Raw genomic sequence first — 12,892 nt, 5'->3', positions numbered from 1 at the left:
ATTAATATGTGTCTTGGCATGTTTCTCCTTGGATTTATCCTGTATGGGACTCTCTGTGTTTCCTGGACTTGATTAACTATTTCCTTTCCCATATTAGGGAAGTTTTCAACTATAATCTCTTCAACTATTTTCTCAGTCCCTTTCTTTCTCTCTTCTTCTTCTGGGACCCCTATAATTCAAATGTTGGTGCATTTAATGTTGTCCCAGAGGTCTCTGAGACTGTCCTGAGTTCTTTTCATTCTTTTTTCTTTATTCTGCTCTGCAGTAGTTATTTCCACTATTTTATCTTCCAGGTCACTTATCCGTTCTTCTGCCTCAGTTATTCTGCTATTGATCCCTTCTAGAGTATTTTTAATTTCATTTATTGTGTTGTTCATCTTTGCTTGTTTCATCTTTAGTTCTTCTAGGTCCTTGTTAAATGTTTCTTGCATTTTCTGTGTTCTATCTACAAGATTTTGGATCATCTTTACTATCATTATTCTGAATTCTTTTTCAGGTAGACTGCCTATTTCCTCTTCATTTGTTAGGTCTGGTGGGTTTTTATCTTGCTCTTTCATCTGCTGTGTGTTTTTCTGTCTTCTCATTTTGCTTATCTTACTGTGTTTGGGGTCTCCTTTTTGCAGGCTGCAAGTTCGTAGTTCCCATTGTTTTTGGTGTCTGTCCCCAGTGGCTAAAGTTGGTTCAGTGGGTTGTGTAGGCTTCCTGGTGGAGGGGACTAGTGCCTTTTTTCTGGTGAATGAGGCTGGGTCTTGTTTTTCTGGTGGGCAGGTCCATGTCTGGTGGTGTGTTTTGGGGTGTCTGTGGACTTATTATGATTTTAGGCAGCCTCTCTGCTAATGCGTGGGGTTGTGTTCCTGTCTTGCTAGTTGTTTGGCATAGGGTGTCCAGCACTGTAGCTTGCTGGTCATTGAGTGAAGCTGGGTGTTGGTGTTGAGATGGAGATCTCTTGGAGATTTTTGCCATTTGATATTACGTGGAGCTGGGAGGTCTCTTGTGGACCAGTGTCCTGCAGTTGGCTCTTCCACCTTAGAGGCACAGCACTGACTCCTGGGTGTAGCACCAAGAGTCTTTCATCCACACGGCTCAGAATAAAAGGGAGAAAAAGGAAGGAAGGAAGGAAGGAAGGAAAGAGAGAAAAGAAAAGAAAGAAAGAAAATAAAAGAGAATAAAATAAAGTAAGGTAAAATAAAATAAAGTTATTAAAATAAAAAAATAATTATTAAGAAAAAAAAATTTTTTTAAAGTAAAAAAAAAAAACCAAAAAACGGACGGATAGAACCCTAGGACAGATGGTGGAAGCAAAGCTATACAGACAAAATCTCACACAGAAGCATACACACTCAGAGAAAGAGAAAAGGCGAAAAAAATAACTATATCGTTGCCCCCAAAGTCCACCTCCTCAATTTGGGATGATTCGTTGTGTATTCAGGTATTCCACAGATGCAGGTACATCAGGTTGATTGTGGAGATTTAATCCGTGGCTTCTGAGGCTGCTGGGAGAGATTTCCCTTTCTCTTTGTTTGCACAGCTCCCGGGGTTCAGCTTTGGATTTGGCCCCACCTCTGCGTGTAGGTCGCCTGAGGGCGTCTGTTTTTCGCTCAGACAGGACAGGGTTAAAGGAGCAGCTGTTTCGGGGACTCTGGCTCACTCAGGCCGGGGGGGAGGGAGGGGCATGGAGTGCGGGGCGGGCCTGTTGCGGCAGAGGCTGGCGTGACGTTGCACCAGCCTGAGGTGCGCCGTGTGTTCTCCCAGGGAAGTTTTCCCTGGATCTCAGGATCCTGACCGTGGCGGGCTGCACAGGCTCCCGGGAGGGGAGGTGTGGAGAGTGACCTGTGGTGGCACACAGGCTTCTTGGTGGCGGCAGCAGCAGCCTTAGCGTCTCATGCCCGTCTCTGGGGTCCGCGCTTTTAGCCGCGGCTCACGCCTGTCTCTGGAGCTCCTTTAAGTGGTGCTCTTAATCCCCTCTCCTCGCGCACCAGGAAACAGAGGGAAGAAAAAGTCTCTTGCCTCTTCGGCAGGTCCAGACTTTCCCGGACTCCCTCCTGGCCAGCTGTGGCGCACTAACCCCTTCAGGCTGTGTTCACACCGCCAATCCTCTCCCTGGGATCCGACCTCCGACCTTCGAAGCCCGAGCCTCAGCTCCCAGCCCCTCCCGCCCCGGCTGGTGAGCAGACAAGCCTCTTGGGCTGGTGAGTGCCGGTCGGCACTGATCCTCTGTGCAGGAATCTCCCCGCTTTGCCCTCCGCACCCCTGTGGCTGCGCTCTCCTCCACGGCGCCGAAGCTTTCCCCCTCCGCCTCCCGCAGTCTCCTTCCGCGAAGGGGCTTCCTAGTGTGTGGAAACCTTTCCTCCTTCACGGCTCCCTCCCACTGGTGCAGGTCCCGACCCTATTCTTTTGTCTCTGTTTATTCTTTTTTCTTTTGCCCTACCCAGGTACATGGGGAGTTTCTTGCCTTTTGGGAGGTCCGAGGTCTTCTGCCAGCGTTCAGTAGGTGTTCTGTAGGAGCTGTTTCACGTGTAGATGTATTTCTGATGTATTTGTGGGGAGGAAAGTGATTTCCACGTCTTACTTCTCCGCCATCTTGAAGCTCCTCCACTCTGCTGCTTTTTGAGTGAGCCATTGCTCGGGTTATTTTAAATCCCTGATGGCCTGGTTTCCAGGGCAGGGTGTGAACAGTGAAAAAATGTCAGAACAACAGAGAACCTGTTTCTCCCTCTCTTGCTGGAAGATACCAGAGCAAAATGATCAAGAAAAAAGTACTTTATTTCTTCAAAATTATTATTTTGAGCCTTTAGCAGGTGTGCTTCTTAGATATAACAGCTTCTTCCCAAGTCTGAGGTGGTAGGTCTCATGTTCATCTTTTCTGTACCAGAACTTGAGGGGTTATTCAAAAACATTCCAACATAGCCCTTGAGCCTTGCTCTCTTCATCTGTAAAATGGGGTAACACCTACCTCACAGGGCTACTGAGAGGAGGAAAAGGATTAAGTGAAATAATAAAACGAAGTCTGGGTCAAGCACCCAGCTCAGTATCTGGCTCGTGGCAGATACTCGATAAATGGTAGAATGCTGATGGTGAAAGTGAGTCAGCTACTCCCTTGCAGGGGAAACACTCTGGGGCCTGATCACAGTCAGAACCTGATCTCATGTGGTTTGCCCGGGAATGAGGGGGTTTACCCTGTGGTTATGATGGGGGAGGGGAGGCAAGGCTGAACTTCTCCAGGCTGGAAATGCCACCAATTTCTGTTTCCATAAATATAATCAGTTTACCTTCATGAAAGTTATGAAGGATTCCTGAGGGTTTGTGAAGATGCCTTTGCTTCTGTAAACTAACACCGTGCAGAGGGCCTGCCCGGACTGCCGTGATGCAGAGGCGGACCAGGGGAAGCAGCCGGGCATCAGAGGATGGCTCTGGGACAGGAAAGCAGGGATGCTACAGGACTTCAGGCCCTGCAGGCAGTGGGAGCCCAGAGTGCCCACTTCTGTGACTCAAGTGGCCGTTTTCAGAAATGAAGCAGGTACCCCAAGGATAATGGGTACCTTGAGGTTGGAGTATACCGCTGCCCACGGGAGCACCGTGTGTGACCCTCCCTGGCCCATGTGGCTTGAAAATTCCAACAGGGGCTGAATCTTGTCATTCCTAGACAGAGCCAAACTGCTAAGTGCACATACTCCTGGGAGAGGTGATGCGACAGCCGCCTGTGATGTAACTTACATGGTAGGGCTGATTTGGAAGCAGATTCTGAGAGTGGGAAGGATTCTGAGAGTTAAGGGGGAGGACAATGGGCTGGAAGAAAGAGAGCACAGAGGCCTTGAGAGGGGGAAGGGCCTGTGGCCAAACGCGGACAACTCTGCTCCCTCCATGTCTGGCCTGGGGCTGATCAGCTCTCTCTGGAGCAGCTGATTCTCCCAGTGTGTGTGCAGAAACACTTCATCACTTTGGAAAGGAGCAGCAGGCTACCGCCACTTAAATAGGATTTCAGGAAGTGAGAAAAGAAAAAAAGTAAAAAACTAGGTGGAAGCTGGAGTGTATATTTATGATGCAGAATATTTAATGACATGAAGAGGCAGAGTGGCAATTTAGGATTTTTTATGTTGTCTCCCAGGAATCATAGGTATATTTACTGATTAAAAAAGGGTTTGGGTGGGGGAGGCATCATTCTCCTGCATATTGTGGGATATAATCACAAATACCTTGACATTTATTCAAATTCATAAGATTTGGAAGAGAAAGAGAAAAAATTAGCATAATTTGTTGAAATATTTTGGAAAAATGTGACATGATGGTTTTCAAATGTTTTTACTACCAACAAAGGCCATACCCTCAAATAATATTTATGGACCAAAAGCTCATGGGATGGGTCAAAATTCTTAGAATGGCTATTCTGGGTAGGAGAAATAGAGTTATTTTCTTTTTTTCAATTGTGTGTATTTAATTTCAAAGAAAATGTTAGTCCTTTATAATGATGGGACTGCAAATTTAAAATCTGCTTTTCTTTTTTTTTTTGCAATAGGGTTACATGATGGAAAACCGAATTTCAGGCTTAAAATGTGACACAGATATGTTTGTAACTTTTGAAGGTGACAGTGTTGTAATGCTGCAGGTAAGATTTGGGAAATATTTATTCTTTTTAAACAGCATAATTTTCAAGATCAAGAGTTATCCAGAAATCTGAAATGCTTTATATGTTTTATCTTCGTCTGATGTCTTCACTTAATTGGCAGGTGTTTTTCCCTTAAGCACTTGATTTTTGCAGTAGTTGAATTGAAGGGGTGTTAATTTATTTATTTCCTAGCTGATCTTTGATGCTGAACTATATCTTTTCTTGGCTTAAGAAAACTACTTCTTGTACATATGGAGTCATATAGATTCTACTGGGAAGGCTATTCCCAAAGAGTTTGTAAGGTCCAATTTAAAATACATAGAGTGAATGAAAATGAAAACATAACATATCAAAAAATGTTGGATGCAGGTAAAGCAATGCTTAGAGGGAAATTTATAGCATTAAATGCGTACTTTAGAAAAGAGAATATGTCTCAAATCAAAAATTTTGTTCCCACCTCCAGAAAATAAAAAAGTGGAGCAAAATAGGCATAAACCAAGCATAAAAAAGAGACTAACAAAGAAAAGAGCACAAATCAATGAAATTGAAAAAGGTGAAAAATCCATGAAACAGAAAGCTGATTCTTTGAAAAGAATCAATAAAGTTGTTAACTCCCTAGCAAGAATGACAAAGACAAAAAATAGGAAGACTCAAATAACCAGTATTAGGAATGAAAAAAGATATGTAACTAGATATCCTGCAGCCACTAAAATAATAATGAGGGAATACTAGAAAATAACTTTGCATTAATAAATTTGATGACTTAGAAGAAATTACCAATTCCTCAAAAACCACAAAGACCCAAATGCAGCCACTTGAAATAGACAACCTGTGTAGTCCTATAATAGAAAAGAAATTTAATGTTTAATAATAATACAAAGAAAGCTTCAGGTCTAGGTTTCATTGGAGAATTCCATCAAACATTTAAAGAAGAGCTTTACAAAATCTCTTGCAGAAAATAGAAGAGAAGGAAACAATTCCCAACTCGGTTTCATACAGCTCGTATTACTCTGATACCAAAAGTAGAGAGTACAAAAAAGGGGAAGCTACATATCAAAAACTTGCATGACCTTAGATACAAAGATCCTCAATAAGATTTTAACAAATTAAATCTGGCAGTGTATAAAATGAATTATATACCATGAAGAAGTGGAATTCATTCCTGTTATACAAGGCAGCTTCAACATTCAAAAGTCAATCAATGTAATCCATCATATCAAGTGACTGAAAAAGAAAAAAAATCATATGATCATGTTGGTTTACACAGAAAAAGCATTTGACCAATTCCAACAATGGTTCTTGATAAAATCTCTCGGCAAACTAGGAATAGAGGGGAATTTCTGCAACTTGTGGATAAAAAAGTATCCACAAAAAACTGTAGCTAGCATCATGCTTAATGGTGAAACACCGAATGCTTTCCCCCTAAGATCAGATATAAGTCAAGGATGTCCACTGGTGTCACTGCTACTCAACATGGAGTTGGAAGTTATGGTGAGGGCAATCAGGCAAGAAAAAATAAATAAAATACATAGAGATTAAAAGGGAAAGAAATGAAAGCTGTTCTTATTTGCAAATTACATCATTGTCTACATAGAGAATCCAAAGAATCTGCAGAAAACTTCTAGAACTAATAAGTGAGTTCAGCAAGACCACAGGATATAAGATCAGTACACAAAAATCAATCAGATTTCTATATACCATTAAGGAACATGTGGAAACTGAAATTAAACATATAATATCATTTACAATTGTTTCAAAGACAACAAAATACATAGGTGTAAATCTAACAGCTATGTATAGGATCTTTATGCTGGAAATTACAAAATGCTGTTGAAAGAAATCAAAGAAGTCCTAAGTGAATGGAGAGGCATACTGAATATATTCACAGATTGGATGACTCTGCACAGGAAAGATGTCCATTTTGCCAGAACTGATCTATCTATCTATATTTATATAATGAGATTATATATTACATTATATAATTTATATAATGTAATAAAATCACAACAAAGTTTTTTGTAGACATAGACGAACTTATTCTAAGACATCATCAAGATGGTGGAAGAGGCGTTTTCTGCCATCTTTCCCCCAAAGAACACCAGTTTTGACAATTATTCATGGATGAGAGTTCCTTTGTGAAAGTCCAGGAGTCCAGTGGAGAAGTTCCAGCACATTGTTGGAACAAACAAACAAAAAATCTGAAATTGAACACATTGAAGAGGGTAAGAGGAACAGCTTCACTTTATCTGCGTTACTCCTCTCCCAGGGTGGCACAGCTAAAGGACAAAAAGACCTTCTTGGCTGGTGGTTTCTCCCATGGGGAAAATGAGAGCATGTGAGTGAACACCCAGCTTTCCCAGCTGTGCAGGACTCTGCTGTAGTAATCAAAACAGTATGGTACTGGCATTAAAGAAGACACATCGACCCATGGAACAGAATGCAGAGCCCAGAAATAAAGCCGTGCATATATGGTCAACTAATATTTGATGAGGGAGCCAAGAATATACTATGAGTAAAGTAGAGTAAATTATTTGGGGGCAGCTATTTAAGAACTGCCATTTAATGTGGGCTGGATTAAAAATTGCTTTTCTTCTGTCTCCCTCCTACCTAAATGTTGTTTTAAAAAACACTCTTTAAGAATATTCAGTAATCAGACATGGCACTAATTCACATTCTCCATCTCAGCTGATAATCCAAGTGTGTGAGGTTTTTCAACAATTTTCTCTTCAGGAGTATATTTCAAACTCAAGCGTGTGGTTCGACATTGCTTGACCCTGAAGTTGTGACTGAGTGCTTTATTTGCAAGCTCTAGCTTGTAGACACTATGGAAAGGTGGTTTAATTTAGTTATGGGAGTAGAGTCACAATCTCTAACTATGAAGCGAAGTGGAAGCAGAGGAGAAACAGGGACAGCTTGCTTATCGTCATATAGATGGGAGCATGGGCAGTGGAAAAGAGGGACTCTGGACCATGGAGGGCAGGGATGCAGGGATGTTGGGCTGGAGGGAGGCTGAGCTGCGTGCTCAGGAGGACATGTGTCATCACAAAGAGGCAGAGCACCCATGCAGTAAGAACCCATACAGGGTTTTGAGGCCCAGGCTGAGGAAGGAAGCCAGGGATGGTCCAGTTTCACAGTCTGCTAGAAAGGAGATCACCAGAGACCTTAAAACCAGATTATGAAGCTTCCCTAGTGGCACAGTGGTTAAGAATCCACCTGCCAATGCAGGGGATACAGGTTCGAGCCCTGGTCCAGGAAGATCCCACATGCAGTGGAGCAACTAAGCCCGTGCACCACAACTACTGAGCCTGCGCTCTAGATCCTGCGAGCCACAACTCCTGATGCCCACACACCTAGAGCCTGTGGTCTGCAACAAGCGAAGCCACTGCAATGAGAAGCCCGCACACTGCAACGAAGAGTAGCCCCTGCTCGCCGCAACTAGAGAAAGCCTGCATGCAGCAGCAAAGACCCAATGCAGCCAAAAATAAATAAATTAAAAAAATATATCTTTAGAAAACCAGATTGTGTAGGCCTTCTTTGGCCAGTTTTCCAGATGGACGTCTTCCAGACACATGCTGGAAAAATACTACCTCAAGCTATGATCAAAGCTTATCAAGAGATGGAAACACTGATTTTATAAGTGGTGTGGATCAGGGGTCCCCAAGACCACCCCCAGGTTGGATAATTCTGTAGGAGAACTCACAGGGTGCCACATATAGTCATACTCATGGCTAGGATTTATTGTAGCAAAAGGATAAAACACAAACTCGGCAAAGGGAAAAGGCACATGGGCAGAGTCCAAAGGAAACCAGGCATGAGCTTCCAAGACTCCTCTCCCAGTGGAGTCACAGAGGACATGCTTAATTCTTCCAGCAGTGAATTGTGACAGTACATGTGAAACGCTGTTTACCGGGGAAGCTCGTCAGAGACTCAGCATCCAGGGTTTTTACTGGAGGCTGGTCACATAGGTACCCTCTGCCTAGCATATATTAGAACTCCAGATTTTCGGACAGAAAACAGGTGTTCAGCACAAACCGTATTGTTTGCACAAAGTGTTTAGGCACAGAGAGCCACCCTTGTCAGTCACAGAATGATGGGAACCCTCCCCAAATCCAGGTTCCCAGATGCCAGCCAAGGGCATCCTTGCAAGCACACCCTTCCAAGAATAGCAGTCTCAGGCCTTCTGTGTTAACCCTTCCGCAGTGGTGCTCTAAGATAAGGCAGATGCCCTTCCTGATGTTATTGCTAAGAAAATGAAAGATTAAAGGTGGTGGTGAGTGGGGAAGCATTCCCACAACATCCAGAATTAGAAGGAGAGAAGATCCTTAGACACTGCACCATAGATAAGAGGATTAAAGCCCAAGGGGATGACTTCTGGTTCGAGATCATGGCATGAACACCAACAAGGCAGCTCTTTCCTCTTCAATCCTTTTGAAATAACTAGAAGAAAGAATAGAGGGGAACAGATCTGGAGGGGCATTGACAGTGGTAGAGGGGCCATCAGAAGACAAAGGAGTTTGATAAATTTCTGGAGAATGCGAAGCAGATGGGATGGAATTGATGGATGAGCTCAAGGGAACACTGATGGAAGTTGGAGTTGTTTCTTTTGGATGTCTCTGGAGAGATGCTGAGTCACAGGGATTGAGAGCAGGAGAGGGATTGGGGCAGAGAGCCAGGCATTTCTCTGAAGGCTTGTCTGATGGCAGGACAGCCATCCTCCCCACATCAGAGAACTTGACTATAGCAGTAGCATCTGCCATAGCTCTGGAAACCTACAGTAGGAAGGACACTTTGGTTGCCCAGGGAGGGCTTAGTCTCCTGGGGTGAGAGACTGAGATTTGCTGGGGAAGGAGTGGGGGCAGCCTGCCTGCTTGTTGCCAGTTGACACAGCCTACCAGGAAACCTACAGTTGACATGCCCTGCTTTGTACCCAGAGCTTTCAGACTGCCTGGCATCCACCCAATGGTGGAGAAGGTGGCGCTAGCTACCCTCCACTGGTCAACCTGGCCTTCCACTTGAGTGTTGGAATCAGCCCATTTTGGGGAGGCTATCCCTCTCTGGGCTGGATTCTGTTTTTGATTCCACTTATCGAAGCAGAAGTAGAAATTTCAGGAGACCAGGGGACAGAAACTGGTCAGTAATTTTCATAGCATTCTTCCATTACAGGGCTTTCAACCCTCTGCCTGAAGGTGGGATTCTTTAGCGATCCTGAAGATACTAGAGCTGCTGTCCCATGATTGAGGAGATGTGGACAGAGCAGGCACATGCTTCAGAGTTTCTGCAGGCTTTATATATTTCCCTTTAAGCAAGATAGAAGGTCTTCTGACCCTTTCATTATTTTCCTGGGGCAGAGGTTGTAGGCCCTTGGTGAAATTTAATTACACCCTCCACCAAATCCAATTACTGCCTACACCCATGAAATCCCATTATAACCTTCTTTTGCTTCATTAGAGGTACCCTAGGACAGGTCCCTTCTTAATCCACAGATTTCCTAAGGAATGTCAGTCAGAGGCTTTGCATACATTGTTTATTACTCCAAGAGCATATATGCGAAAATGCAAATGACCTACAGCCTGACTTGCTTAAAAGCCAAGCATGTATCTAGTTTCCTGTAAGAAAGCTGATTCCTTAGGGATTTCAGGCCCCTAGGGGTATTTTCCCAATGATACTCAGATATTTTGTTTTGTTTTTCTTATTATTTCCAACTTTTGAAAATTTCAAACAGAAATTTCAAGAGAAAATTGAAAGACTAGTGCAATAACACTTGCGCATGTTTTCTACTTCCAAATGTTAGCATTTTGCTATATTTAAGTGGTCTCTTTCTTATTCTCTTTATACACATATTTGTGTGTGTGTGTGTGTGTGTGTAACCATTTGAAAGTTGCAGACATCAGACACTTCATCCCTAAAAACTTCGATATTCATTTTCTAAAATAAGGACATTTTCTTACAAAAGCACAGTACTATCATCACACCTAAGCAAATGAACAATAATTCCATAATACAGGTTATCTAATTAGGATGATCAGAAACTTAAGGAAAAACCATAGCACATGAAAGAAGGAGCAATATGAACAAATAGAATAAGTGGCACTGGGAGAAGCAAAAACCAATTAATATCCCTGGAGATGTGTGATGACCTTGCATCCATAAGACGAAAACACCCTGCCGTGACAATGAGCACTCAGAGAACCATAGTGCATTAAACCATAGTAATCATAGTGCCAAGAACCATAGTAGATTAAAATTATATGTTTGCTTAATTTTAAAAAATCCAATATAGGGCTTCCCTGGTGGCGCAGTGGTTGAGAGTCTGCCTGCCGCTGCAGGGGACACGGGTTCATGCCCCAGTCCGGGAGGACCCCACATGCCGCAGAGGGGCTGGGCCCGTGAGCCATGGCCGCTGAGCCTGCGCATCCGGAGCCTGTGCTCCGCAACGGGAGAGGCCACAACAGTGAGAGGCCCGCGTACCACACACAAAAATATCCAATATAAAGGCCAAAGGATAAATTTGAGAAAACTTTTTAGAAAGAAGATCAGCAAAACTAAGTGAAGGTAAGTAAAAGGGAAAGGCTGAGAGACATGGATGATCGTGTCTAGGAAACTGATGACATTCCTGAAAGGGGGAGCAGAGAACACAGACAGGCAGACAAATCCAGAGAAATAAAAGAAGACAATTTTCCAGATCTGAAAAGAGTCACAAGTCTTGAAATTGGCAGGACCCACCAGAAAAGGTCAGAGCCTGAAAACAGCCTGCAGAATTTCAGATCACCAAGTAAGGACAAAGAGAGGGCCGCCAAACTTTAGACTGAGGAAACATCAGACTATTTACTAAGAAAAGAGAGTCAGATTGACCTCAGCCCTATTAGCGGCAGCACTGAAGGCTGGGGCAGCGCCTCTCAACTCCGCTGCACCAATACGTTCCTAGGGATCTTGTTCACATTCAGATTCTGGGGTGGGTCCGCATTTCTGCTTTCTAGCAAGCTCCTCGGTGATGTTGACACTGCTGGTCTGTGGACCACACTTTGAGTGACCGGGGTCTGAAATAAAATGGAACAATGCCTTTAGAATTCAGAAGAAAGTTACTTTGAACGAAAAATTTTATAGCTAGCTAAATTATTCATCACATATGAGCCCGATTTACAGATATTCAAATGCTCAGGAAGTTTACCTTGCCATGCACTTTCTGAACAATATTACTTGTAGATGAACTGGAGAAAAGCATAAAAGGAATTAAGAATTAGAAAGACATCTATGCTTTCTAGAGCTAATCCAAGAGGAGTATGTATAAAGAAATACCTGCGTAGTAGTGGTGTAGCAGGCCCAGAACACAATTAGTCCAAATTAGAACAGGAAGTCAGAAGGAACACAAGAATGACTTCGAGAAGGAAATGATTTCGGGTCAACAAATAGAATGATTAAGAAGCAGGGAGGTCTTAGTGATGATGGAAAAGGCATATGGTTCTTCTTGAAACAAGGGGAGAAATAGTCCATTAAGACTCCAGGAAAAGTAAAGCTACTCAATAAAAAGCGTGTTCCAAATCGGAAGCAGACTAAAACATAACGCAGGAATCTGTTTGACCTTGACCTTTGGAAGCTGCTGCTTCTAGGAGAACAAAAACTACTTAAGAATGGGTATTTCTGGAGTGAGGTCCTGGAAGTAAGGGATTGGAGAGGAGACATTTACTTTTTATTTAAGACCATAATATGGCTTGAAGTTTTTAAAAATTTCCAAAAAATTGAAAAAATTTAAAAATCAAATTTATTTAAAACCATGAAAAGAAATAGTGCCTCCCTTAAATATAAAAAGTGAGGGAGGAGAGAGAAAGAAGAAAGAGTAACAAAGAAAGGGAGGGAGGCCTCTTCAAGAGAATAAAGGCCACACACACACACACACACACACACACACACACACACGCACGCACGCACACCCACACCTTACTCTTCAGCCCTAATGTTCTCCCCACCCCCATCACTGGGGTGAATCCCAAATTCTTCTCCCAGATGAGCTGGACCTCAGGTATTACAATGGGGTTTGGGGACAGGTATGGTGTTGGGTGAGGACTGGACCTCAGGCTGCAGAACCTGGACACCCTCTGCTCCTGGAAAGAACCGCGCAGTAAACCAGAAAGGACATTCTCACTGGGGCCCCAGCCTTCTGGCTGTAGGTGAACCCTAGTGGTCAGCAGGTGGAGATGTTGAGTTGCCAGAAAAAACACAGTGCCGATACTCCTGAAATCAGAGGTTGGGTCAACCCAACTGCAGGGCCTCGAGTATCAGTTCTAAAAGGCA

At 43.3% G+C, this 12,892-nt stretch overlaps 1 protein-coding gene across 1 annotated transcript in view; it reads left to right on the top strand.

Annotated features, from left to right (window-relative positions):
* ACOXL (acyl-CoA oxidase like) overlaps positions 1–12,892 on the top strand; it is a 315,604-nt gene that overhangs the window by 209,739 nt on the left and 92,973 nt on the right. The window contains 1 exon segment of the mRNA XM_032653453.1: positions 4,514–4,603. Within this exon segment, the coding sequence (XP_032509344.1) occupies positions 4,514–4,603 (90 nt within the window).

Source organism: Phocoena sinus, chromosome 13 (genome assembly GCF_008692025.1).
Source record: "Phocoena sinus isolate mPhoSin1 chromosome 13, mPhoSin1.pri, whole genome shotgun sequence".
Lineage (NCBI taxonomy): Eukaryota > Metazoa > Chordata > Mammalia > Artiodactyla > Phocoenidae > Phocoena > Phocoena sinus.
Note: the sequence above shows the minus strand (reverse complement) of the source record. Positions and strands in the feature narration are given on the sequence as shown.